The sequence below is a fragment of the Phasianus colchicus genome, chromosome 1 (genome assembly GCF_987193195.1).
Source record: "Phasianus colchicus chromosome 1, bPhaCol1.hap1.1, whole genome shotgun sequence".
Classification (NCBI taxonomy): domain Eukaryota; kingdom Metazoa; phylum Chordata; class Aves; order Galliformes; family Phasianidae; genus Phasianus; species Phasianus colchicus.
In genome coordinates this window covers 119,551,892-119,579,838 of record NC_143436.1, presented here as the reverse complement: position 1 = coordinate 119,579,838, position 27,947 = coordinate 119,551,892, and the positions used below count along the sequence as shown (strand labels likewise).

The following is a 27,947-nucleotide window of genomic DNA, read 5'->3' as shown; positions in this document are numbered from 1 at the left end:
ACGGTAAACACAAAGCTTTGTTCGTTATTTTTAGAACCGTATATCTTGAGTTGGAAAGGAGCCACAGCGACCACGGAACCCAACTCCGGGTTCCTCGGCGGACCACCCACAGCCTCCCGCTCTCCCTCGGCACGTCCGAACAGCAGACTGCGCTTCGCCGCTCTACGCATGCGCGCCACGCGCCCCGACCGTTGGGGGTCGGAGCTATACGCATGCGCGGCCTTGCGGGGCGGGGTTGGCGCCTGCGCGCCTGCGCAGTGGAGGGGAGCCCTCCGCCCCCTCCGCCCCGCCCCTCCCGCCGGGCCGAGCCTGGCCGGGCAGGGCAGGGCCGCGCAGCGCTACGGGCTCCGCCGGGCCGCTCGTTCCTTGGCATGAGCGCGGGTGGCTGCGCCGCCGCCGCCGCCTCAGCGCGTTAGCGTTGCGCCATGCGGCTGTGCGGGGCGCTGCTGAAGAGCCCCATCCCCAAGCAGATCGAGTACTACTCGCGCTTCTCCCCCTCGCCGCTCTCCATCAAGCAGTTCCTCGACTTCGGTGAGTGGCTCGGCGGGCCCGCGGCGGGCGGGGCGAGCGGGCCGGGGTCGCTTGAGGGCTCGCCCCCTCCCCCCCTCCCACGCCCGGAGCGAGGCCTGGGCCCCGCGTCCCGTGGAGGCCTCGGGGTGCTCCGTCACGGCGCGGGGCGGGAGGCGCTGCGGGGCTCAGCCGCGGAGCGGGGGAAGGGGTCGGGGGGAGCGCTTCTCACGCGGGACGGGGATCCGGCGCTGAGCTTGGGTGTGGGAATCGTATTCCCTGTGTGCGGTGATTGGCTTAGGCACGGCTGAAGCACGAGCGTTGACAGCCGTCGTGCAGGAGAGCTGCTGGTGGGAAGTTCGTGCTTTAGGAAGAGCTGCTGGTGAACAGGTAGCGTTGCTCTGTTGAGTGGAGACCCGGGCGTGCCTTGTGTTGTTGGGGAGCTGGTTCTGATCTAGGTAACAATGCACTTCTCCTATCTGGGCCAGAGGTTATTGGCTCACTCTAATGACACGAGCGCTGTTTACATTTTATTGTACTATAAATGCTGCAGCTGAAGTAAATAGAAAGGTCATGCGTAACACCACGAGGCTTAATATAGTGCTCCTTCATTCCAGCGTTATATTAAAGATACAAGGAGGCAGGAAGAAGGTGTTAAGCCTGAAAGCAATTAAAAGTGGAAACGGTGGCACATTTATGGCAGTGGCATTAGTAAAAAAGGGCTGCAACTACAAAGAGCCAGCAGTGGGGGTGTTCTTGCTGCCATGTCTCTGCACACAGGGTGTTCTGCCATTAAAACAAGGCCCAACACCCCACCTTGTCCTGGGTCACATTAAGATGATAACCTGACTATAGAGCCTGTGCTTTCCTCCTCACGAGTCTGACTTTGCATCCCCACGTGTGCCTTTGCTGCTGTGCTTGCCATGCCTAGCATTTGTGCTCCTCACACAGTGTCTTTCTGCACTGGCACAAACAAAGCCCTGAAACTTAAGAGTATCACTATTTTAGACCTGACATAAATAATTTATTTCACCACGATCTGAGTGAATGTTCAATTTATAGATTGTTGCTGAGGAAGCATTAATATTTGTGAGGTGTTTGAGTTGTGACTAGAGGGCTGTAGAGGTGTCAGTTTTTATCCTAATGACTTGTGTGTTCTGGGAAAACTTAACTTCGTGGTGAGGATTTCCACCATTTGAAGTTGTCTCTGCAGGATTGTTCAACACCATTTGTGTGGCAGCTTTTTCTTAATGCTCTTTATTTTTTTTTTAACCATGTAGTTTCTCTGTCACTTTGAGGTTTGAAAACTGTCTCTGGATTCTCTAGGTGGAGGTAGTCCTGTTTCTTCATTCTAAGTCTGATTTCTGTTAGCTAAAGTGCACAAAACAGGAGGGGCCAGTGAGAGCCTGGCCAGTGCTGTTCCCTGGATGTGGTCCCAGCTGCCGTCCCTGGATGTGCCTGTGGAACACTGTGTGTGATTACACTATGTTTTAGTGTAGTCATATTTTACAACTGACAGGAAGCTATATGATCTGTCATTTAAAACCTCTGAAGAAGAAAAAAAAATACAACTATGGTTTAGGCTCCTATAATCACCGTGGGATGTTTTCATGAGTTCATAAGATTAGAAACTGATATTGTGTCTTGCTAAAACTGTCAGCTTGATCTTAATAAGCCTTGCAGCCTGCTTACATCTCCATTAACTTTCTCTGTGGCACGTGTGTTTACTGAGGAAACTTGAGTAGGAAGATAAGAGCAGTCTAATCCGATAGGTCAAAAGCAGTGCAGTTGCTTAACCTGTCCAGCCCTGGGCGTAGGTGGCTTTGAATAACTCCAGGTTCCAACCAAGACCTCAGAGACTTTGAGGAGAAATTTCCAACAAATGCCCTGATGGCAGATGTAGGGGCAGCAATTGTGACATGCTAGGTATGGAAGGCTTGGTCACTTGGCACTCTGATATATAGTGCTGCATCAGGAGATACAGTCCTGCTGCCTGAATTATCTGAGAGTTCACTGATGGCACTGGACACAGGTGCTCAAGTGAGCAAATATGCCAGGCACAGTGAGATAGCAAAGGTGCAGCTCAATTATGTTTACCTAGTCTGATTGCTTGATGGAAAGAAGAAATTCTGGTTTTAGGTAACTTCTATGAGCTGGCTGATCTTGCATTTAGAAAAACAACATATATATTTTGCTAAGCTATGTAAATGTAGTGCTTGTGTTACAAAAACATGAACAAACTTCTAACAGGTTTTGAAGAAGAGTAAGCCCTGAGGAAACTTGTGAAGGGCAGTCTGGGATCTTGTTGTCTGATGTATGTTTCTTGTAAAAAGTAATTTGTATTTGCTGTACTGCATATTTATTTTTGGAAGATTTTATTTTTAATTTCTGTCAATGCAAAACTGCAACATGGTCTTTATGCTCTTGATTATGTATTGATTGTGTTGGTTTGATTTTTCTCTTTGCAAAATTCTGGTGAGTAAGGGGAGAGAAGTGTTACATTTCTTGACGACCAAAGAGTCTGTTCAAAAACAGTTGATAGCAATGTTCATTAATGTTCAGTTTAGCAGCTTTTTTCTTGTTGGGTCAGACAAAGCATGGGTTGTATGGAATACAGATGTGTGTGTAACGGCAGTCTCCATTCCTTTCCAATGATAGAAATTCGTGATGCTATTTATTTTAAAAGTTGCTCAGGTAGCTTAATTAATTTAAACTTCTATGAAAGACAGTTTAACTACTTAGGGCTTCATTATCAATAAGCTATTATGAAGCTAATCAGAAAACAATACTTGAAGCAGTATCTCCACCCCTGTACGTGATGCACTTTCTGTCAAGCTTGCAGCTATCTTCATAGTTGCCACAACTGTGTGAGGGGTTACAGTGTCATCACAGACTTGGGACCGACCTCTATGTCACAATCGGAGAGCACAGACTGTGCTGCTTTTCTTTTTCTTTCCTGTGTTCATTTTCTCTTTTGGAGACTCTTCTTGAATATTGTTCATTTAGTTTTGTTGTTGCAAATTGCATTTCCTGAGATTCTTGTGCAATTTGAGTCCTTTGCAAAGGAACAACTTTAGACCTTGATTAATATTAATATGTCATTCTAGGCATATAGAGATACCTATTATTCTCATGTGATACTCCCCTCCCTTCCCCTCAGACCCTGCCAAAAGGGGAAAAAAAAGCCAAACCCATAAAAAACCCAAGAACACGTGGGTTTAGATGTGTGCTTTTAAGCTTGACAGTTAATCTGGATGTGATTTTGGTGGATTTCCAAGTGTGCACATTCCTAAATGGTCCGGTCTGCTGTAATCGCTAAAATAGCTTTTCTGAAATAAACTTTTAAGCAGAGGTGTATGTTAATAACATTCAGATAAATGGATCTTAGTATACTTGTAGGGCAAAACTGTCAGGAGTGGGGAGGAATACTAGTATCGGAGTTATGTGTTTGATAAATCCTCCTAATTTAGATTTGCCTCAGCTGTGTAAAGCATGCCATGAAGGACTACAGGTAATCTGAAATAGCCAGCAGTCCTCATCAGCTTCTTATGTGGATAGCTGGTGAGTCAAGTATGTCTGGGGAAGAAGGTAAGTAACCAGCTGGCTGTGTCTGTTGGGGAAGGTAACGTTTCTATGTCTAGCAGTGTCCTAGCACTTAAAGAAGGGCACAGAAAGACATGAGCTTACTCTGCCTGGCTGATCAGGGCTGGCTTCAAGCCAAGAACGTTACAGCCTATCTAGTACAGAGCTGTGCCTGAGCTCACACGTTCCATGCAGCTGCACAGTTCGGGTCGTGTTGTTGACAGTAAACAGCTGATGGTAAAGATACTGATAGAATGTTTTGTGAAAAGAGTGATTGTACTGAAAAGGCTGCTTATAAAATAATTGAGCCCAAATAAAGATACAGGTGATACAATTTGTTCAGTTCTTTGATTATGGATGGAGGAGTCACTTTAAGTTTTTTAACTAGTATTTTGTGAATGTATGGTGGTGAACTATACTGGTGTAATGCTCTGATTACTGCTGCTCTGGTAATGAAGTACCTGAGACTTGTGAGGGACTGAGGTTTGATGCATGCTGTGTGCTTGTGGAGCTTGTTTAATACCAAAGCTGTCTTGGCCAGATGGACTTCTTTTTTTTTTTCCTGCAAGTCTCAAACCAACTGTTTTGGATGAATTCTGTAGTTGAGGTTACACATGTAGCTGTTTATATGTATGGTAAAACTTAACAAAAGGGCACCCATTCCCTCTTACTTGTCAGATGTTAAATACCACGTAGTTTCTAGTATGGGCAAAATGAAAAACATATACTTAGAGGAGAGGACAGTAAATCATGGGCTGAGTGAGTCCTTGTTATGGAACATGGCTTGGGAGGCTGTGATTTTGTAGGTTATAATCAAAATGTCTGTGGCAGCTGCTGCAAAAACTGGCACTGAAGCATATCACGAGGACGGTGATGTAGCAGTCGTACCACAAACATCTACAGTGTGCTGCAGTGAGTGCTTGTAGCTGGGGCATGTCTGGAGGTAAAGAGGAACAAATATACAACAGAACCTCCTCGTTTTTAAATCTCACATTTGTTATGAAATCAATTACTTGGCCTGTGTCGAGGAAGCTGATAGGCCTGTTCTGAAAGTGATAGAAAGAGTAGTCTCTTTCTGTTGTCAGTTGTTGTGTGTGCAGTGCTGGGTCAGATTCCTGTAAGTGCTCACACTTTCTGTTGCTGCGTTGGTGGCAGGAGGGCTGTCAGCACCGAAACTGGAAACGTGCTTAGAAACAAGGAAACTGGGAAGGCAGCGAGCAGAGAGATACAAACAACGAGATGTGGGGGTTGGAAGTAGAGGCTGAAAAAAGCTGTGTGGCTTTGAACTTAACTGTTGATCTTCTGATAGGAGAGTGACCAATACAGGGTTAGTCTACAGAAAGAAACAACGTGTTTTTTTTTTTTTAAACACAGCTTTAGTGGAGAGGTTGTGTACCTGAGACTTTCACAAAGTTTAGTGCTAGAAGGAACTATTAAATAATGACCTATTGTTTATTGCATTGCAGCTGAAGTTTTCTCCTGCTGTCTATGCACTGACCCTGAAACCTTATGTTTGATTTTTTAAGAGCATCTTCAGAATAAATTCCTTCTTAGCCTGAACATTAGCCATCAGTATGCTAACCACTGAACTGGATCAGAAAAAGAAGTGCTGGTCAGACATTACTACCATTGTTTTAATCAGACTGGCTTCAGCTCTCACCCAGCATGTTTGGTATGGCTGTCATTGGGGAGCATTCTTGGATGCCTGGAATTTTTTCTCTGTGAAACTTTATATGCTGGGATGGAATATTTTTGTCTTGATTTTGTAGAGCTTCATGAGAATACCATAACGGTAATGTCTTTGGCTTTTCCCAGATTTTTAATAGCATGCCTCTATGTCTTAGAGCTTTAAATAGCATCCTGATGTGAGTTTTGCCTAACTGTGGAACAGAATAACTTTACTCTGGCTTTGTGTTCACATTAAAAGACTCGACCCAGTGAAAGCTGGAGGTGCATGCTGAATTGTAAATGTTTTTTTTTTCTTGGCCTATTTATTATTTTTTTCTGCATCCAGTCCTTCATTCTGTAGATGTGAGCATGGACGGTGATTTGCTTTATTCTGCTGTGTGAAAGGGGGTTTTCTTTGAATGAGCTGCAGCACAACAAGCAGCGGGGAGCCTCTCTTGATGCAACTGTTCCTTGTAACCTGTTACTATTTACAGCTCTGGCACTCAGTGATATTTCAACGCTTGCTGTAACTTTGAAGTTTTTTATGGGTCCTGGTATCGATTCTTGTGAAGGTCCACTGGGGTCATTCTGGTTACATAACTTGGTTCAGCAGTTGCTACTGAACTGAGATGTGGTAGGGAGAGATTTATTTGGTGTGTGGGGGAGTACTGTGTAATATTCCATCCTGGTACCAAATGGGGTTGTTTACACAATTGTCTGTATTGGTCACTTTTGAAGGCTGCTAGGGATTAAATCTGTTTGCCCAGTAGGGACTTTTTCAGAAATTTTGCTTTCATTAATCTAATGTTGGTAGTTACATTTCTGATACTTCAGTTCTGCAAAATTCTCAAAAAAAGGAAAAAAAAAAAAAGAAAAAAAGCTAGTGTTGGATTAAATTTGTAATGATTTTGGTTATGCAACAAGTAACTTCATTTTTGTGAGTACTTAACACTTCATAAATTCTGAATTCAGTATTTTAGTATAGTTGTACAGCACAGCCCTTGAGATGCTGTGGATGACTGAGCTGCCTTATCCAGGCAATAAACTTTATTTTATTTCTGGTGACAGCTTAGTTGTCTACAGGTGGGCATTCTCCAATAGGTGGAATTCACTGTGGTCTTTTCCCCTGCTCTTCAAGTGGCTGAAGATTCCTTAATCTGTGTTCTGTTTGTCTTTGAGCTGAACGAAAGTACTCTGCAGTTCTCTGCCCGCAGGTGCTCAGAAGGATGTTACACTGGATACATACATGTGTATGTACTCACATGTGAACTCACTTTTTTTTTTTTGCTGAAATTGATGTGGAGTTGAAGCAGCCTGAAGTTCTTGAAAACTGAAGAATATTGGAGGATTTCTTTTCTTCCAGTTCCTGTAGCTTAACTTCCATAAGTAAGGACACGGTCTCTCCTAAGGTATAAGAAATATAAGATGATTTCTGAAAAAAATAATCTGGTGTTGGCAAAAGATAAGGATAGTATAACAGTGCTGTGAACTGAAGTGCTGTTCTTTAAAAAAAAAAAAAAAAAAAAAAGAGAGAGAACTGAAAACAAGAATGTGTATCTTGGGTTGCAGTGCAAGTAACAGCAAAGCTTACTGCCAAAAGGCAGGGGATGGGAAGGCAGAGAAAAAAAAATCCAACGATAACTTATACTGTAGCATTTACTCCATTAAAATACATAATGGTAAAGACTGAGTTCATCTTTGATCTGATCTTCAGAAGATCAGAAGAGAAATAAAGGAAATCTTTACTCCCCCTTGTTTCTTATACACAGTTTGGATAAGCTGAAGTTTGTTTGGGTCCTCTTGGCTTAGTAAGCAGCAGGGCTGTTGCTTATGGGGTTCATGGCAATAATCATTGGTGATGGTCCCAGGGTTGTGGAAGTGAACAGGAACAGTGCTTGTGTTTGAGAGAGGATGAAGAGGAGGATGTTAGAATAAGCCAAAAATTAGATGAGTCATTTTGAATTAAATAGCTGAAAAAACAAGAGGTAGTAATGATGTAATGCTCAAATAAGATATCAAGGTACAAAACAGTCAGAAAATTGTGTAAAGGCAATAAAAATAGAGAGTATGGAGTAACTTCAACATGAGATTATTGTGTAGTAGATGTGCAGCATTCTGTGGCTTGACTGTCCAGCAGCTAAGACCCCACACAGCCACTCGCTACCTTCCCCCATGGGGCAGGGGAAGAGAATAGGAAGAGCCAAAGTGAGAAAACTCGTGAGTTAAGGCCAGTTTTGTAAGTGAAGCAAAGAAGAAGACAAGTGAGGCAAAGGCAGTCATTACTTCCCGCTAGTGGACTGATGCTTAATCTCAGTGCAGCATCTGTCTTGGAAGACGAGTCCACCAGTTGTTTCTTTATTGCTGAGCCTGAAGTGCTGTGTGAGCCACTGCTGTGGACAGCAGAGGTCAGATTCTGAATGTGCTCCAGCCCGGCGTTGTGCCCATCCCCAACCTGCTTGCTTGGGTGGAGGCAAGTAAAGGAAAGGAGAAGATCTTGAAGCTGGGCAAGTGCTGTTGAGCAGTAGCAGAAACGCTGGTGTGTCATCAACACTTGTTGTCCCAAATCCAAAGCACAGTACCACATGAGCTGCTATGGAGAAAGCAATACCAATGAGACTGGTACAAATCTTTATTAGAAAATATTCCACTTCACCAGTACTTTTCTATGGATAATTAATATTTCTGTGGCCCAAAACCCATGTGATTGATAATAGAATTTGGCATAGAATTTAAGAATTGTTTTATCTCATTCCATACCTGCAGTATTAAAGCAGCTTTTATTGGTGCTAGTTATCCTTAATACACTCATATTAGTTTTTGTTTTTTTTTTAAGCTGCCTTTTGTAAGTTGTAAAAGTAGTTTGTAGACTGTTTGGCCTTTAAAAATTTATGGTCCTGTGCATGTTTATCATTTAAGTGTCTAGTTGGTGTAGTAGACTGAAAGGGAGGATTATTTTCTTAGACACTGAGCTGTGGCTCTGAAACTTAGCATTTTTCTCATTTTCCTGATGTTCTTTGTTGTTATTAGAGACTGTTACGTTGGTCCTTCTTTTCTCTGAACTTTTCTATGTAAATGTGACATTCTCTTATGTGTTGCTTTGACCTGTTTAAATTAGTCTTTTCCCTACAAAGAGGCCACTTATTGTATCACAGAATCACAAAATGGCCAGGGTTGGAAGGGACCTCAGGGATCATGAATCTCCAACCCCCCTGCCACACGCAGGGCCACCAACCTCTCCATTTAATACTAGACCAGGCTGCCCAAGGCCCCATTCAATCTGGCCTTGAACAGCTCCAGGGACGGAGCATCAACAACCTCTCTGGGCAGCCTGTTCCAGCACCTCACCAATCTCTCTGTAAAGAACTTCCCCCTGACCTCCAACCTAAATCTTCCCTCCCTCAACTTAAAACCATTTCCCTTTGTGTTGTATGTGTATATATAACAACTAGCACACAGGTTTTACTTAATGCAAAATAAATAGGTTTTATAAATACTTTCACTGATTCCTTCATACATAAGTCATATACTTGTTGCAGCTTTCATTGTTGTTGGTTTTTTTTTTTTTTTGGCAGAATCAGATTTAAGAATACAAATAGAGAAAAAGAAAAAGGCAAAGTTAAAAATCAAATTACTTAACTGCTACTTTTATCCTTTCTATGCTTAGAAATATCTATATGCTGGATAAATGCATTCAAGCCTGGTAACTGGTGGCAGCATGGATTAATCCTCTAATCTTTTTGTAGCCTGGTTTGCTTAGCATTGAAAGTGTTTTGTAACAAGATGGATAACAGTCTAGTAAACTTTGCTGAGATTGAGGAGGATCTGGGCCCTGTGTTGTCAGCAGTATTTTTATGTTACTGATACTGCGTGTCTTTGCTCATAGACTTTCATTTTATTTAGGTTGGAGAATTGGAATAATTTTCCTGTTGGCGTTTTGACAGGGACTAAAAGATAATGCAGGGATTTGTATTTTTGTGAAACAGTTATAGAGAGTTGTAGACCTTTTCCCTTGAGGTTAGTAAGGAATTTGTCAAAACTGAGAATTCAGGGAGGCTGCTTTGGGATATTTAACTACAGGCTGCAGTGTGAAGTGAATCATTTATGGGAGGGAAAGGCGGTAATAAGCTCAAGGAAACAAAATTCACTCCTTTCTGTAGCCAGTTTATTAATAATTGAATCTAATAGAAGAGCAACAAACAAAAGAAAGTTTTCTCACTTGTTTTTTTTTAAACCTCATCTACATTGAAAGTGCTTTTTTAATTATTTAGTTTAAAATTCTGTGTCTCACTTAAGTGCTGCATTTCTTTTCTCCGGCTTCTGTTTGGAAGCTATGGTGTCTCTTCCCAGCATAGGCAAGCACTGATGTGCTACGCCTCCCTCCTGCTTTGTGCTGGGACTACTCTGTGTTTTTGGCTTTTGGAGGAGGAGGGCTGATGTCTGAGGAGCTGCTTTCTCCCAAGAGGCTCATTGGGGCTTGGTGAAGGGAGCCTTTGGGTTATGTGGGCAGCTCGAAGGCCAGGAATCAGATAGGAGCTGTGGTTTCTCCAAAGAACACTCTGCCTCTCATGTTTTGTGAGAGAGAAAGAGAGAAGTGAATTGTTGAACTCTGACTTCCAGCTACTCCCCAGTTGCCCCAAGGACAGGCAGCCCTAGGCACATATGAATTCTTCTTCTAAAAGCAAAACAAAAACCAAACTGTGGTAATTGTTTGAGCACCTTTGCATTAAACTGTATTTATTGCTTGTTTTCTCTTAGCATGTACTTTAAAATACTGACTTCATTAATGTTATTTTTAGATCAGAGAAGCTTATCTTAGAATATTGATTTATCTGTGTTACTTTGTGTTGTTTTATTTAATAACCGGTAGTGGTTTGCAGCTGTTACAAATGGTTAGCTGAAGATCTGTTCCTCTTGGGAGACAGATGCATATCTCCCCTTGGATCATTCCTGCATAGGGAAGCCTGTGACTTGAGTGACAGTGAAGGGACTGCAGTTTGATTAAGGCTTTGATCGGTCAGTGATGTATTGTTCATTTGTTTATTCATTCCATTTATCTGTCCCAGTTCAAAATTAAGCTTTTTTCCAACAAATTCCAGGCCATAAGGAAGACCATTTGTTTTAAAATAGACTTTTTGGAGTTAGCAAGCTGTGTGTCCTAGCCTGTGGTTAGTGTAATAATGGTTATGGTTCCACGTTCAGATGTGCTGTTGATATCTCTGACCATTTGACGCTCTGTCCTTAACTTGTGTTGAAGTGGCAGTCTGAACTGCCTTCAGCCGGTTTTCAGGGAGTAGTTACTTAACTAAACTGAATTGTTCAGCCTTTAAAAAAGTGGATTTATTGCTACAGATTGTATAAGATGTAGAAGTACGGTCCTGTCCTTAACTCATCATGTTTGGAGGGATTTTTTTTTAAACTTCAGTCATTCTCCAATTCATTATTAACACACAATGAATTTCTTAATGTTGAGATCATATATACCAAGAGGAAACAAGTCCTTAAAACATAGTACTTGAATGTAAAATTGTAGATGTTGGTGGAAGCAGCTCTGGAGAGCAATGATAGAATTTGGGAGAAGCCCTCTAAAAAGCAGAGGCTGAACACCTAAGGCTCGTGGGGACTGCATCATGAAATATGGTCTCCTGCTGGCTATCCTGATAGGAACATCTATCTGGGTTGTGGCTGCTATTCTCTAACATGACATGGTAGGTAGGAAAAGGGAATCCAATTTAAACATAGAGCATTCTTAAAGGCAGCCTCTGGTAGCGAGTGAGTGTTGGCAAGAGTCAGCATTTCCGATTATGGTGTGTGTGTTATTTTTCCTCTTGCTTCGTTGTCCTTATTAGGTTTTACAGAGCCTTGTCTTAAGCAGAGCAAACAAACACTGTGTGCTTTGTGTGGGATTGATGGTTTTAGTGGTTAGTGAGATGAGCACTAGAGAGTATATTGAAAGTGTCTCTATTCCTTTTGGGAACAGAAATGCTTTTGGAGGACTGAAGGGTGGTGGTTTGCAGGGTTGGCTTTTTTCCACCTCTGGTAGCCACAGTTATTGTTGCTATGTAAGGATAGATTGCTTACCTTTAGTATGTAGTCCACACTCCTGAAATGGTGTATAAGCAGTGGAAACTGTAGATCCTTCTTTAGTTCTGCTTTCCAAGTTTCAGCAGCAAGTGGTTAATTTTGGCCTTTGCTCAGTCTGCTCTGATGCTTTGATCTCATTGCATCATCTTCTGAAGCTTTCTCTGTCCATCTGTTTCACTTTTTTTTTTTTTTGGATTGCCTGTATAGGAGCTAAAAAAAAAATACTCTAGAAGTTCAAGAGAAGAGGGTATACATGGTCAATCACTCTTACCTTCCTGTGTCTTATTTTACCATTTAAAACAAACAAACAAACAAAAAAAAAAAACAGTAATAATTTCATGGGGATAGGGGTGAAAAGATTCTGACCTCGTTCTTGTGTATTTTGGATGGAGTCTGTCTTCACTGGTGTACAGCAGGTGCAGCTTTCCTGTTACAGAGTCTTACAGTAATGTGATGGCTGATGTTTCAGCTCAGTGTTGGATATGTAGCTAGCAGAGAGAGCTAGACCCTGAGGTGTAGTGCAGAGACTAAAAAGAACAGTTAACTCATTCTTTCTCTGTCTCCACTGTCATGTAAGTGCTGATACTCAAACTACAGCTGCTTCTATGATAAAACCCCAGCAGTCCAATACCTAGTAGTAGGGTTGTGGCAGCTGTGTTAGATTTCTGAAGCAAGTAACTTTGATCATCACCTATTCTCCAGTAGGCTGCTCTCAAATGGGTGTTTCCTGAATGTGGGAATCTGGCAGATGATCTGTTAGCATTTGGTAATGTTTTGGGGAACCTGATTTTGACCTCTTGTGAAGTAGAATTGCAGTTTGTACGTGCCCTCTTCTGCAGCTTTCCATTTGTGACAGATTCTTTTGTGATCTGAATCTTATTCAGCATAGTGCTGTTTTGTCAATCTGTAGAATTTGCTGGAATTTAATTTGCATCAGTTGGGTGCGTGTGGATAGTCTCTATGTTGTTAGTGCCTCCTGTTGCAGGATCCAGAATTGAAGGTTTTTTTCTCCAGCTTTGCAGTAGTTTTCTCATTCCATTGGTACGATGGAAGGAACTGAAAAGCTGCTGATACTTAGCACTGAGGGTGAAAATATGAGAAGGGAGAGAAGAGTGAATGTTTGAAGCAGAGTTAAATCCCAGTAAAGTGAAAATAAAAAGATGAGAGAAAACTGGAAGTAATGCTACTTCTGAATTTTCTTTGAAGATATGCTGATTATAACATTGACGTGCACCCTAAAAGGGGAAACTTTCATAATCTTTGCCCATTTATTGCTACTGTATTTGAAGACCTGATGCATCCAAGATTATACTGTTATGGCCTGTGTTACCTTCATGCTTCCAGAGCATGTTTTCTTTATGCATTATCTTGTATTTTTTTCCTTCTGATACTTATTTCATTAAGTAGTGTGATTTATTTTGTTAGAAATTTGACACCTTTTCACATATGAGACAATTGGTTTCAGTGCTAGGTGTTGCTTTTTGAGTGAACTCCTCATGAAATTTTAGTCTTACTATTTTGTTTAAATCATATTTATATCATCCATCTATACTGTCAACTGAAACTTGATCAAGGATTATCGAATCAGTTCTTCTATGCTGTGTCATACTTCACTGCAAAGTGAAATCCACCATCATCTGGGCTGTCTCTCCTATTCTTTGTAGTGGTTGCACAAACAACTTTTTATTGTGCTTTTTTGTTGCTAGTGTTTGAAATCCAGCTTTTAATTATATGAGTGCTAAATAGAGGTACATCATAAAGAGCTGTCATTACTGGGTCTTTCTTTAAAGGAAGTTAATGTACATTTGTATTGAAACAGTGGTTAGGGTGAAATGTTAACCTAGCCTTTATTCAAATTACTCAAACTCAGTGTGGATGTAAAAGAAATCCGTAATAATTCAGGTGTAATATTTTAATGAAAGCACATCAACATTCAGAGAACACTGAGTCTAAAACTTTGAACAAGTGTTTGGTAAGCTGTTTTTAATTGGAATATGTTCGTTTTACTCAGACAAAAGTAGTTCTAAAACACTAATAAAGGAGACAGGCAAAAAGAACCTTAATTAATCACTAGCGCTTGAATGACAGCATCTCTTTCACAGTGCATTTTTATTTCCTATGGTTCAGTGTTTCAGTGCTTTATAGACAAAAATTCATGTCTCCATGATGTTAATTTCATATAATTTAAGAAGATTACATTGCAAATATAGCCTTATGCACTGCTTTGGAAAAAATAAAAGTGGTGTGCCCTCTATTAGTAATTAATAACAATAGCTGTGTTCATAGCTTATTATAATGCTGTGCTAGCACTATACTTCCCTATCATTACATTTTTGTCTTGAAATCTGCTGCTGCTGTTGCTCTTTGGTGCAATTAGGAAACTCTGACATAGCACCCCTTGTTTTTGGAAATAAAGCTAATTACAGTCCTTGATGCCTGGTGCAGTGTAATCTGCACTGGGGCATAGGACTGCTTGTAATCTTTCTTACACTTCAATCTACACAAAGGTAAGCAGGTCTTTATTGTGCATCTTTGTATTGTGGAGTAACCTGTTGAGAGCTGCTGGATAAATCACTGAAATTATTCACAAGGTGCACTTTCTCTCTAACTCTGAGTGTGGCTTCAAATTCTATTGAACTGAAATTGATGGTCTGAAACTGGATATGGCTTCTGGTGTTTAACATGAAAGTTTGTTTCTGGCAATGTGTAATGACCCAGCTGGAGTGATCAAATATATGTATATAGAAAGAAAGCTGTATGCTTTGAAACAAGGTGGAACAGATAAAACAAAAAGCAAGCCAGTCTTTGAAAGATTAAGAAGTCTCATTGTAATTTAAACCTCTGAAATGGCGTTGCAGCTTAGCAGAGTACTGTTTCATGGAAAAAAATCTTTAGAACTTACGTATGATAAATCAGACTAAAAAACAACAACAACAACAACAATCAACTTAGACTTGAATTTTATTTTTCGGACACATTTTGATCTATGTAGTAGTGCAGGAGTTGCTATAAGGAGCAGCGGCCAAGGAGCAGCTGTTAGGACGCAGTATGATGTTTTGAAAGCTGAAGAATGCTTCATTATTGCTGACCCAGTGTGTAGCCTTTTTCTGTCCACAAACACATGCTGCTTGGCAGGCAGATAACCAACTGGCCTTCGGCTAGAAGCTGAAGTGGTTCTGTGGAGGCTCTCAGATAAACCACGTACAGCTATGCAGATGGCATTCTGACAGCACACCACAAAACAGAATGATGGACTGGGGCTAATGGTGAAATGACTTCAGGTTAGTCTTGAAATGGCACTACTTTTCCTGAAGTGACTGTGCAAGGGGACCCCAAAATGCTCTGTACCTAAATCATAGCGGGGCAACTCTTTAAAGAGACTGATCAGAACTGCTGTAGTGAGACACATTAAGTAGAAATGTCCCCTTGCTTATGGGAGAACAGGACGTGGGTCTTTTCTGCAGGTCCTGCTTTCCAGTCCAGCAGCTTTGCGGCCTTCCTTGCACAAACTCAGGGGTGTGTCCTTGAAGGGCCTCCGTGTCCTTGCCTAGGCTGCCACGGGCTATGGGTGCTTGTCCACTTTTTCCTTGTTGTCTGTCTGGGTTGTCTTTCATTCCTTTTCTCCTTCTTGCCTGGAAAAGTAGCACACTTGCTCTCAGATGTTGTTGGAAAGAAGCAATTGTAGTCTTGATTCCAGTTTTTTTTCTCAGTGCAGAAGGTATAGTGTGAGCAAAGTGGAGAGCGTTCTTTCCTGCTGTCCAGCCACTCTTCCTGGAGACCCAGCCCATAGGATGAGTAGTGAGCAAACAAGTGCTGCGTTCTCCGTGGGTGGCAAGTGTCAGCCTTCACTGAAGACTTGAACTCTGAAATTGTTACTGTTCTTCACAGCAACAATGTAACAATGTGTTTATTTTGCCTAATTTTTATAGGATGAGTTTCTTTGTAATTGGAGAGGTGAAAAGGCAAATAGGTAAAGCAGGCGCACAAATGTTTGTTGGGGGGACAGTAATGCAACTGCTGATGCCAATAGAATGTAATGATGATCCACTGATTGATGATGCTTAGATGATTAAAAAAAAATAAAAATAAGGAAATCCAAATCCTTCCTGTGAGTTTCTCCATGCTTGTGTTACAGTTTGATTGGGAACTAATCCATCAAGGCACATTACCTATGCAGAGTGATATACCTCTACTGTTCAGCTGATTATAATGGGACTGTCTTAAAAAGTAGCGCCTTGATTGTGCCAGTTACATTGTACTCGAGTCTTTCAAATTGCAAATCTTTGTGATTATGTGCCTAGCAGGGCTTTTAAGTCTTCCTGGTTTGCTTGAACGTAATTTGTAGCTCTAGTGTTATGCCTTCACTCATCAGTTTTGCAGGTGGTTGTACTGGTGATAATCACAAAAGATTTGTCTTTCTAGATGAAAGCAGAATGCTGACTACTCATTACAAGTAAAACTTGAGTGGGATTTGTTTGTTAATTTCATTGGACTTTTTGAAAATTAGTTTTGATGAAGAATTCCCTCTTCTATGAAAGGTTGCAAAGTACAGAAAGCATGTCCAGTCAGGTCTGATCTCCCATCTGAACTAATTAGGCAAGAATCTTAACATCTCATGCTTGTTCTAGTATGTATTGCTGGTTACTGGGTTAGCTTAAGAATATTGTCAGCCATGTCCTTCTGGTTGAGGCTAGGAGCTCCAGTGATTTATCATTTTTCCAAGCTGTTCAGCAGCAAAGTAGCATTATTTCTCTGGGTCTTTTGTTTGCTTTCTGAAGAGTTGTGGGTTGTTGTTTGCTTGTTTTCACTTTTTAAAATATTGTACTGGGTAGAAGTATATTAAAATGAAAGTCAAAGATACTCAGCTGCAGCTTTCCAAAACTGGAATGTGATTCTGAGAAGTGTGCTTTCCTTCCAACTGGCTGATGAGTTCCTTGTAGCCCAACCCTAGAAGGGAACACCACCTTTGCTGCTTTTCCCAGGGCAAACCCAGGGGCCTCAGTTGCTCCACACCCATCTTGCCCTCTGGACCCTTCACCATCTTTGTAGTCCTACTTCAGATGCTCTGTTTGTTTTATGTCCTCCTTACATTGTAGCACCCAACACCACACCCAGTGCTGGAGGTGAGCCTACAGAGCAGGACAGCCCCTTCCCTCGCCTGCTGGCACTGCTGGGCCTGGTGTTCCTCAGGGCTCAGTTGGCCCCTTTGGCTGCCAGAGCACACTGCTAGCTCAGATTCAGCTTTTATCTAATGCTCCTACAGAACTCAGAACTGTGGAAAGGAATTCTTTATATTTAACCAATAAATTACAAAAAAGGCAAATGATTTTGGTTTTTAAAAATAACACCAACAAAAAGGTAGTACTGTGACTTTCCTGTGAAAAGGGTTACAAAGGTTTGTGTTATGTTGGAGTTTTCAGCAGTAGTATATGAGGCCCAATGAACCCCTATATAGAATAGTAAATGAGTGTCTGTAGAGGGTTTTTTGTTTGCTTTGTTTTTTGTTGTTTTTACTGGGATGCTTGCAGCTGCTCAACTTCTGCCTTGCTGGCATTTTCTGTGTCTCTAAAATTAAGAGCAGACACAGAGACAACATCAGCAAATAGAGGAAAGAGTTATGTCTTGATGCCCTTCATCAGCACAACCATTCCTTGCAAAGCCATTTCTTCTCTTGGACATATGAAATAATGAGAAACTCAAATCTGAAACTTTTAATGTGAGAGTGTTAGGAGGCATCTGCAGTTACTGCAGATGTGAAGTGGAGAGGACATTGTAATCAAAGGGGCTGAGCGTCTGTTGGAGACTAACAGACAGTTTCTAGTTTTCTCTGTAATGTACTTGTGTTGGTATGTTTGTGAGGTGCTGGCTGGGTTGAAGCCTGTATGAATGAATGAGGAGACTAGATGAAGGCAGTCAGAAACTCAAAGTGGAAAAAAAGGAATTAATATCATTGACAGAAGGGGGTGAGCTTAAAGTCAAAAGTACTATCCTTTGTACTGAAGGAAAAAGCATCCAAAAATGTATGTTGGGACTGAGAGGGAAGCCAAGTACTGAAAAAAGTTACTTTTTTCCCCTCCAGTGACTTTTCCTATCTTTTGACACTATGAGTCTAAAAATCGATCTGCTGCAATGGACGTGTGTATTTATTTTCCTCCCCTGTAACAGGTCGTGACAATGCATGTGAGAAGACTTCCTACATGTTTCTGCGGAAAGAACTTCCTGTGCGGCTAGCTAACACCATGAGAGAAGTCAATTTGTTGCCTGATAACTTACTTAACAGGCCTTCAGTTGGACTAGTGCAGAGTTGGTAAGTTTTTGTTTATTTATTTTTTAAAGTGAATTGAGAAATTATTGTAAAACTAACGCTATATGTGATGCTTTACATTTGGCCTCACAGGCTGGCCTGGTTTTGGTTTGGAATTTTTTATAATGTGATTTCTTGTCAAATCAAGTTTCATTTTCTTCTGTCTCATTTAACTACTATGGATCTTAGATAAGAATTTGTAAGTTAGTATTTTTAATGAAAATTTGTAATGTCTCCCAGGTAACTGGAATTGGTCAGCAACTGGAAGAGTTATCTTCTAAATATTCCTTGCTGTGTTGCACCCGTGACTTCAAGTAGCTTGTCCTTTCCCCTTACTCTTCCTCTGTCAAAAATATTGAAGGCAAGTTTAACCTTTGCCTATTCTTTTCACTGCTAAATCTTTAACAACAAAACCTACTATTCAGAGGAAATCATGGAATCTGTTGCTCTTTAAGTAACACTTTCCTTCTTAATGAATAGTGTATGATGGTAAATGTTGCCATCTTTTCCACAGTAATTTGTTGCTAGCCTATTTGCGAATTTCAGAGACAACTGCCTTGCTCTAATTTTTTTGTTCAAAGGATGTTCATTGCCTCTTTCCCTGCAAATGTTTGATCCAGAGAATTTATATAAAAACATGTTTGTGGTATACATCCAACTTCCCTTTGCGAATAATAGCTTAAGGGCTAGGTGCATGACTTACAACTAATGTTGCTGGCTTTTGTGAGTTTCAATCATAGCCCTTGAGCCAAGAAATTGTTGATGGCGTATCAGCTCATATTTTATCAGACTTAAAGTATAAATTAGGTTATGTGTTATTGCACAATTTGGTTTAAATGTTTGTATATGAGAGACAGCATTAGCCATCTTGATGACTGCTTCAAATAGTGGCTAAGTGCTTCAAGTAAATGTAAATGCAGTACAGCCACACAATAGTAATCACTTTGTAATTAAGTGGCAGCTTGCAGGGACTGAAGGCTTGTCTGTCTGATATTACCAGAAGCTGTTACACCAAATAGAAGAGTGAATAATATCCTGGTCTTTTCAGGCTTTTCTGATCTAGATGACTTGTGAAGCTGTCTTTAGTGAAATATAGATGAATGGAGAAATTGAAGGAATTTTTCTGTAGTAACTGTAGAGCGTGATACTTGACTCTGACTGTAGTCAAAATATATGTTCTGCAGTATAGGCTTCCAGCCTGCTAACACAGAGCCAAGCAGAGTTTGCATCATTTCTGGCAAAGGAACTGAATAGGTGTTTAGAGATGCTTTGGTTACAGGTTTAAGATGAGTTTAATAGCCGTGATAGATACTGCCAACTTAAATCTGGAACATGTGTGAATATGACGTACTTGTCCAAATCATATATCTTATCTGACAGTGTGATGTATACTATCACAGATGTAGATTGATAGTTTTCCGTTAAATCAGCCAAAGTATCAGACAACTGATAGAGTCTTCAATATGCTGAAGAGGTTCATGTAGGTGTCCTACCCAGTGGTCCTCTGATTTTGATCTTCAGTTAACTAATAGTTTTTTCATCTGTTTATTTGCCAATTTTCAGTAATCTGTCTTGTCACCAGCGTAATTGTCTTATTTGCACTACCACCTTACACTAGAACCTATGTTTCTATATAGTTTTTAGAAGACTCCAAATTAGTCGGAGCCTTACAATGCAGGTTCCCAGTATATTCATTAATATCAGCCAGCCAAAAACTTCAGAAGGCTCTTAGTCCTTATGGTAGATTTTATTAAGCTTATAAACTAGAGTAAGATGTCTATATAAATGGAACTTTGCTTGCTTACTCCACCAAACCTAACTCCACCTACTGTGCAGTATGGATCCTTTCCCATGAGTCCTGCATCTGGGCAGTCAGTTACATTCAAGATTGCATGCATTTCACAGCCTCTTAGGCCTCTTCAGAAGCAGTCTCATCCTGTCTCTTCTGAGAATATGCTCTCTGCTGCAGGCAAACTCTGTTCTCCAGCCTTCTAATCCATCTCAGGATGCTTTTCTTCCATGCTGCCTGACTGCACTGTGTAACAGGGATTTAACTAATGATTGCTCAGGAGAAGTGTAGTCTTTCCTTTCTGGGTTCCTTAGCCTGATGTGTGTAGTAATGAGGATAAGCAGGACAGCTGTCCTTTCTTTGTACTCATCTACTCTTTTCTGAAGAAAACTGGCTTTGCCTACATAGAGAACTATGAACACGGAGCAGTTTTGCATTTACGTCTACACAAAACTAAAACATTAGCTCTGTCCCCATTACAGTTTATAACTTAACATGCGTGTGTTTTGCCTGAAGGTTACAAGGGAAGAAAGGGAAACAATTAATAATGCATTTAATGTCTTTTGGCTGCAAAATGGAGTGATTCCAAATAAGAGATCAGCAAGCAGCATGTTGGAGATTTGCAGCTTATGGACAATTTTCCACTGAAAAAAAAAAAAACAACCCTTTTTATAGGTCAGCTTTGGGAAGGATGTTCTGTCTAAAAGTGCTCTTCTGGTGGAAGATGGATGTGTGACAGAATTGCTTAGAAGGATATCATCACTACAGTGATGTGGAAAAATAGTTGCAATAAAAACTTACAGCAGCTAAGATCTACCCTGGTAAAATACTCAAAAATGAGCGTCAGGGTTGCACAATGAGCTACTCAGTCACATCTATAATTCCTATCTTAATTAACCGTAGCTTTTATCTACTTTGGGCCCTTCCTGGAAAGGCACACTAGAGAAATCTGTAGTTCGTGGATTAATAATTGTTTTTGTTCTTATTTTTACATTCAGACTATGCATACTATTGCATGGTAACAAAATTATGTTACCATGGAGATTGGTGCTTGGATGTTGGAGACTCTAACAGAAAATCTTGCTGAAATTCATGTTGGGGGGGAAAAGTGTTGTGTGAGTTGGAGGGGGTGGAAAGAAAAATTGGGGGAGGGGGAAAAGAATGGTAGTTAAATCTGGAGTTGGCATTATGAGCACTTAGAGTGATTTCATGTATGAAATGTGCCATGCTGGAATTACTGCATTTGGCAGACTGACAGGAATTCAGTTGACTTTGTGGTAATTGGAGAACGAACAAAGCTACAGTGCTTGAAGCCAAAGAGCTTGCCCAGTGAGTTGTAGTGGACTGTACTAAATAATTAAGTACCAGAAAGACAGCAGATTTGAAGGGCATAGGCTTTGATTTCTGCTTTTGATGACTCACCAGAAATGGCAAAGTATAACTGGCACTGTCTTTTTCCATCTAGGTTATGGGTTTTTTGTGTTGCTGTTTTCTTTTCCTTTTTTTTTTTTTTGTAGATTTCTGTTCTGTGTTATATTCATTCACTAATAATGTAGCAAATTGTCCATTATTCTTTCCTCCTTTGTTCTAGCTAAGTAGACACTTTACCTGGAGTGTGTTTAAAATATGATCGGGTTTAGATTTCCAATGCTTGGTAAATCCTGTAGTTAAAACCCTCAGTTATCCATATCTCCCCCTATTCTCCTAATAAAAAGAAAGTTCAAATAAATAAATGAATTGTGTGAAAAGGGAATGATATTAATTACCAAGCCTAACTGCCATAGGGATATAATGCATTGTTGACTCCACACTGTTAGGGAAACTGTACTGCAATTGCTGTTATGACAGCGTTATAAGTTACAAATAGATCATCATAGCTTTACATTTCCTTTTAAACAAGTTCTTACTTCTTAGTTTCTTCAGCTTTGAACTCTTTCTGGGGAGGAGTAAGGGATGAAGGGATGTAAGTACTTTGAGAACACGTAAATCATAACCAAAACAACAACAAAACAAACAAAAAAAATACAGCATTTGCAGCTCTATTTAGATGACGTGTAATCTATGGGCACTGGACAATGGGTTAAATTTGTTTGACTTAAGGTTACATTTTTCATTTTTTCCAACTTCATTTAGCCAAGGGTTTAGAAAAGAGCGAGTGATAGAAGAAATTTGAATGGCTTAGCTTTGATGTTAATATTCTTTCCTCTGAGCTTGTATCTCTAACTTGCTGGGTACTTGTGCTAATGATCTTGCGTTGAAGTAATAACAGTTCAGAATTGGAAAGACATCTAAATATTGTTGCTAACTCTTTTGAAAGGAAAAACATTGTTTAGTGCCATAGATTATCCATCACCACAGATACTAAAGATAAACCACTTCAGTATGTTTGTAGATTTGCTTAGAGCATTTAGCTTGAGTAATTTCCCTTGGTTTCAGAAACTCTCAGTTCCTCATTATGCTGTCGGCTCAACCAGTGGCCTTAGAACCTGTTCTGCCTGCTGCTTGTGCTCAGCACTGGAGACCATGTTTGGCAGCTTTTTTCTGGTTGACTTGCTTTAGTCTTCTTTCTGATTGAGACTGTTTTCTGCACAGTTACGTCCTGCGTTACGTGAGATAAACACTTGGCTTGCCCCTACTCGATACTCCAGTAATACAGAAGCACTGATCCTTCAGCTTAGAGTTAGTAATGTTTGTTTACTCCAGAGGCAGCAGTCTTAGGACCAATGTTCCAATGAGCAAATAGAGTGTACTCATCTAAATATAGCATGCTAATAATAGTGAGCAGCCAATCAAATCCACGTAACAAAAATCAGGTATTGCTTGCATTCAGTACCTGAAATATTTGTTGCTATGTTTTCCTGAACGTCAGTACAGGATTGCTGATATTCAGGATTTCTGATTGGTGTTCTAACACTCCTCAGGATCTGGGGCTGTTAGTTGACACTGCTGAACACTAGCCAACAGTGTGTCCAGGCGGCAAAGGACAATGGCATTCTGACATCTATCAGAAATAGTGTAGTTGGCAGGGCTAGCAGGGTGATTGTCCTGCTGTACTTGGCGCTGATGAGGCCACAACTTAAGTGCTGTGTTCTGGTGTAAGAAACATTGAGGCCCTGGAGCATGTCTGAAGAAGGGCAACAAAGCTTGTGGAGCACAGGTCTTATGGGGAGAGGCTGAAGGAACTGGGATTGTTCAGGCTGGAGAAGAGGAGGCTCAGGGGAGGCCTTATTGCTCTCTACAACTGCCTGAAAGGAGGTAATGGCGAGGTGGAGGTCTGCCTCCTCTGGGAATGGCCTCAGGTTGCACCAGGGGAGGTTCAGGTTGGATATTAGGAAAAATCTCTTCTCAGAAAGAGTGGTAAAACATTGGAACAGGCTGCCTGGGGAGGTGGTGTAGTCAACTGTCCCTGAAGATGTTCAAGAACTGTGTAGATGTGGCACTGAAGGAAATGGTTAGTGGACATGGTGATGTGTTGATGGTTGGGCTAGATGATCTTAGTGGTCTTTTCCAACCTTAATAATGCTATGGTTCTAGTAAAAATTTTTGTAGCTTCTTAACTGTAGTTATTATTCTGCATCTTCAGAAACGAGGCATTCAAGATATTGTATGATATCAAGGATCAACATGTTCTTAATAACCTTCTCTAACTGTGCCACTGGAGATTCTATCAACTCTGAAACAGACTTACTGAAGACTCTTTCATATTGGAAGAGGCAGAGAGCTGTGTATCTCCTTAAAGATATTCAGAAAGCTGGGCTGTTCACCATGGAGAAGAGAAAGCTTGAGGTGATTGAATATTATCAATGCAAATAAATAATTCATGGGAGAGAATGAAGATGAGGGTGATAGGCTCTTTTCAGTAGTCCTCAGTGAAAGAACAAGAGGTGATGGACTCAAAACACATGAAATACCATCTGAAAGTGAAAAAAAAACTATTTCAGCAGGGGTGATCAGACACTACAAGAAGGTTACCCAGAGAGGCTATGGAATGTCTGTCTGTGGATATTCAAAACACAACTGGGCTTAGTCTAGAACAGCCTGCTCTAACTGGCCATGCTTGACTGGAGGGTTGGAGTAGATGATCTCAAGAGGTCATTTCCAGCCTAGAAGAGTCTTTGATTTTGTTGCATGGTTAAATCGAAGCCCTAGGTTTTTTGGGAGGCAGAAAGCTGTTGCTACTTAAAAAAAAAAAAAAAAAAAAAAAAGCCTATACTGAGGGTAAGGGGAAAATAGAGAGGGCACAAAAAAGAAACACAGATGTCCATAAAATAATTAGGGTGGCAGCATAGATGAAAGCAGGAAGGGAAAGGGTTTCAGAACAGGAAGAAGATTTGAAAGGATGAGGGAGGAAAATAGGAGGAGGGAAGGGGTGGTTGTTGACAAATTTGCTGACACAGCATTTGGCCCTTTCTATAACATAAGAAATGCTTTACAATGTGGAGGGTACTTATGACAGTTCAGCGTGTCTCTTTGCACATACTGTGCTACGCCTGTGCTGAGAAGCTTCAGAGCAGTTTGACACATTCATTGGTTCAGATCATGATAGCTATATTGTCTTTGACACTTTTATGTTCATCTATAGAAGCTTCTAGTGTAGTTTCTTCTAAGAAGAACCTGATTTTTAGTGCTGAAACCACTTTGTAGATCTGAGCAGTGTGCATTTAAGGGAAGGTTATTGGGGAATTCATTTCAAAACTGTACTTCTGGCCTAGATTTAGATGCTAACTTAAGCACAGTCATTGAATTCCAAGAGATCAACCTATATTCAAGAAACAGAAGATGGCTCCTTCACAGAAATCAGGCAGGTATTTTCTGGGTAAATTGCTTTTCTGTGTAGAATTAAATAATTTCCTGTTTTCCTTTTACCACATACACACAGGAAATTAAGACAGCAAGTGCTTAATTACAAAGGATGATCCTAGCTTTCTTGTTTGCTATGGGCTGTAATACGTCATGAGGGAGCTAGTCCATTCTGATGGTCTTGGTGATCTCAATTGCTGTTTTTTCATTCCTAACTGCATTTACTAGAAAAGGACACCACATGAATGGTGGTATCTTTGTGTATACCCAGAAATCGGTTTCTTCTTTGGGACAATCATGGGTTGCCAGACCAGTCTTTGGATGTATACTGATCATCAGGATAATGGTGAATAAAGGAGGTAGCAGAGACTAGTTGCAAGAAAATCACGTATTTGCTAAATCTGTAGGAAAACTGGGCACAAGAATGTGTGTCAAGCATTCCTTCTGTATGAGGCTGTTTAGTCTGACAAGGAGTCGAGAGCTGATCTTCTGAAAGGTTTGATTGAATCGAACTCTTGCCTGGAAATGTCTTGTTGCTTTATCTGCCATTCTCTCCATCTTTTATTTTGGAGGTTACTTTAACTATGTTTTGCTAACTGTAATAATTGTAATAATTGTACCTTTTTTCATCCTTACCTATGATTAGCTTGATTGATCTTGATTCATATGAGGAAGATAATGTTGAAGAAAATGTACTTCTTCAAAGAAATCATAGAATCACCAAGATTGGAAAAGACCTCTAAGATCATCATCCAACCATCCACCTATCACCAACATTTCCCACTAAACCATGTCCCTTAGTACAACATCTAAACATTTCTTGAGTGCTTCCAGGGTCAGCGACTCCACCACCTCCTTGGGCTCCTTCTGTTCCAGTGCCTGACCACTGTTTCAGAGAAGTATTTCCCAACATCCAACCTGAATCTCCCCTGGCACAGCTTGAGGCCATTCCTTCTATTAAATGAGGGTGCTCGTACATTTGTTATGCATTAAGCCTCACAAATGAAGCAGCAGAGTTCTGAAAGTAAAGCGGCTATTTTCCCATGAGAATTAATAATATGAGAGTGCATATGAGGACACGTTCTCAGAGGAAATTAGTTCTCATTCACTTTTTCAGAAACCAAGTCCTTCCTCCAGCTGACAGTCTTAATGACTCTTCCCCTACCTCTCTATCCTGGAGGCAGTACATGCTCATCAGTCCCTGTGTCAGTAGAGCTACTTTAGTATCTTTCAAAGTGGAAAATGTTACACTTTTCAGAAACACATTTTCAGTGGGTTATGGATCAAATATGTACGTTGCAGAGGTGTTTCTGAATTGATACTCTTCTAGCATTTTAAAAGAACAACTTTTAAGATAAGCAGAGATATCAAGTACTTATCAGACATGGAGCAGACAAACAACAATGGAGTTCTGTAGTTATTTTTGATGGTGTTAGTAAAAAATAAAAATCAGTGTGTCAGGACCCAGTATATCTATGCTGACCATACTGAAAATATTACTCTATGTGATGAAATTTCTTATTTTAGCCTAGGATCACCTCCATTGGAGTAGTCCTGGATTGTTTCTGAAGGTTTATGTAACTTCCATGGACAAACTTTCATTTCCTTACACTGTTCTGCATGATTACCTTGTCACAGAATGGCTGAGGTGGGAGGCAACCCCCTGGAAACCATGTAATCCAGTTCCTGCCTGAGCAGGGTACCCAGGCTGATGTCCAGGCAGCTTTTGGAGATCTCCAAGGAAGAGACTCCACAGCCTCTGGACAGCCTGTGTCCATCACCCACACAGCATAGAAGTGCTACTTGGTGTTCAGGGGGACCCTCCTTTGTTCTAGTTTATGTCCATTGTCTCTGGTCCTAATGCTGGGCGCTGCTGAAAAGAGCCTGGCTCTGTTCTCTTTGCACCCTCCCTTCTGAAAATTATAAAGAATGATAAGATTTCCCACCTCTTCAACCCCCTACCCCCCCTCCCCACCCAATCCTCCTCTTCTTCAGGCTGAGCAGTCCCAGCTCTCTCAGTCTCTCCTCACAGGGTAGTGGCTTCAGTCCCATGTAACCTCAGTTGCACTTCTTGTCCTCTGTGTATAGGTTTCTGCAACACTATAATTATTGTTCACAAGTGGATTTTCAAAGAGTATTTGTGCTCTGGTGGGGAAATGGGAGAATGTTCAATTTTCAACACTTTATAGAACAGACCTCAGTTATTTTGTTTTAACTTGGCTGAGATGGGATTAACTTTCTTCATAGCAGCCAACATATAGCACTGTGCTTTGAATTTGCATCTAAAATGGTGTTGGTGACACCAGTGTGTTGGCTGTTACTGAGCAGTGCTTCTGCGCTGTCAAGACAGTACCTTTATCCTCATTCCCTCACCCCAGAGAGTATGTTGGAAGGGGATGCAGTTGGGACAGTTCATTTGAGGTATCTGAAGGGATACTCAGTATTACAATATGCCATTGTGCTTAGCAGTAAGATCTCAAAGGAGGAACAAAAGGGGATGCTACTAGTTGTTAGGTCCATATTCCCTAGCAATTATTGTGTATGCTGAGGCTCTGCATCCCTGGATGTGGAGCATCTGCATACTGATGGGGGAAGTAGTGAATTAATTCTTCTTTTATTTTTTTTTTTTAACTTGCAACTTTTGTTTTCCTTATCAAATTGTCATTATTTTAACCTGTGAGTCATAGAATCACCATAACAGATCTCCAAGATTATCCAGTCCAACTGTCCGCCTGCCACGATATTTCCCACTAAACTATGTCCCTCAGTACAACATCTGAGTATTTGTTGAACACGTCCAGGGACTCCATCACATCTCTGGGCAGCCCATTCCAGTGTCTGACCACTCATTTGGAGAAGAGACTTTTCCTAATATCTAACCTGAACCTTTCCCGGTGCAACTTGAGGCAATTCTCTCTAGTCCCATCGCTGGTTATGTGGGAGAAGATGCTAATGCCCACCTCACCACAACCTCCTTTCAGGAGGCTTTTTGTCTTTCTATTTTTGCTCCAATCAGCAGGAGAGGAGAATGAGAAGCAGCAGTGTGTGTAATTTGCTGTTGGCTGGGGTTGGCCCAGCACAGTTGCCTCTTCCCTGTCTTCCGTTGCTGCTCTTCATCACTTTCAGTTGGAATGGCTTTCCTGTTGTGTTTCCTTCTCTTGGTTCCAGCAGGGCTGATACAGAATAACAATCCTGGCAGTGCTCAAAGCATTTTGG

At 41.0% G+C, this 27,947-nt stretch overlaps 1 protein-coding gene across 2 annotated transcripts in view; it reads left to right on the top strand.

The window, feature by feature from the left end:
• The first annotated feature begins 266 nt into the window (after positions 1–266).
• PDK3 (pyruvate dehydrogenase kinase 3) overlaps positions 267–27,947 on the top strand; it is a 54,566-nt gene continuing 26,885 nt past the window's right edge. The window contains exons 1-2 of one of the 2 annotated variants that reach the window (XM_031599291.2): positions 267–531; positions 18,004–18,145. In XM_031599291.2, the coding sequence (XP_031455151.1) occupies positions 426–531; positions 18,004–18,145 (248 nt within the window). In that variant the 5' untranslated portion in view covers positions 267–425. Of the gene's footprint in view, positions 532–682; positions 898–18,003; positions 18,146–27,947 lie in introns of those variants that run through there. The other variant, XM_090124349.1, reaches the window with a different exon arrangement.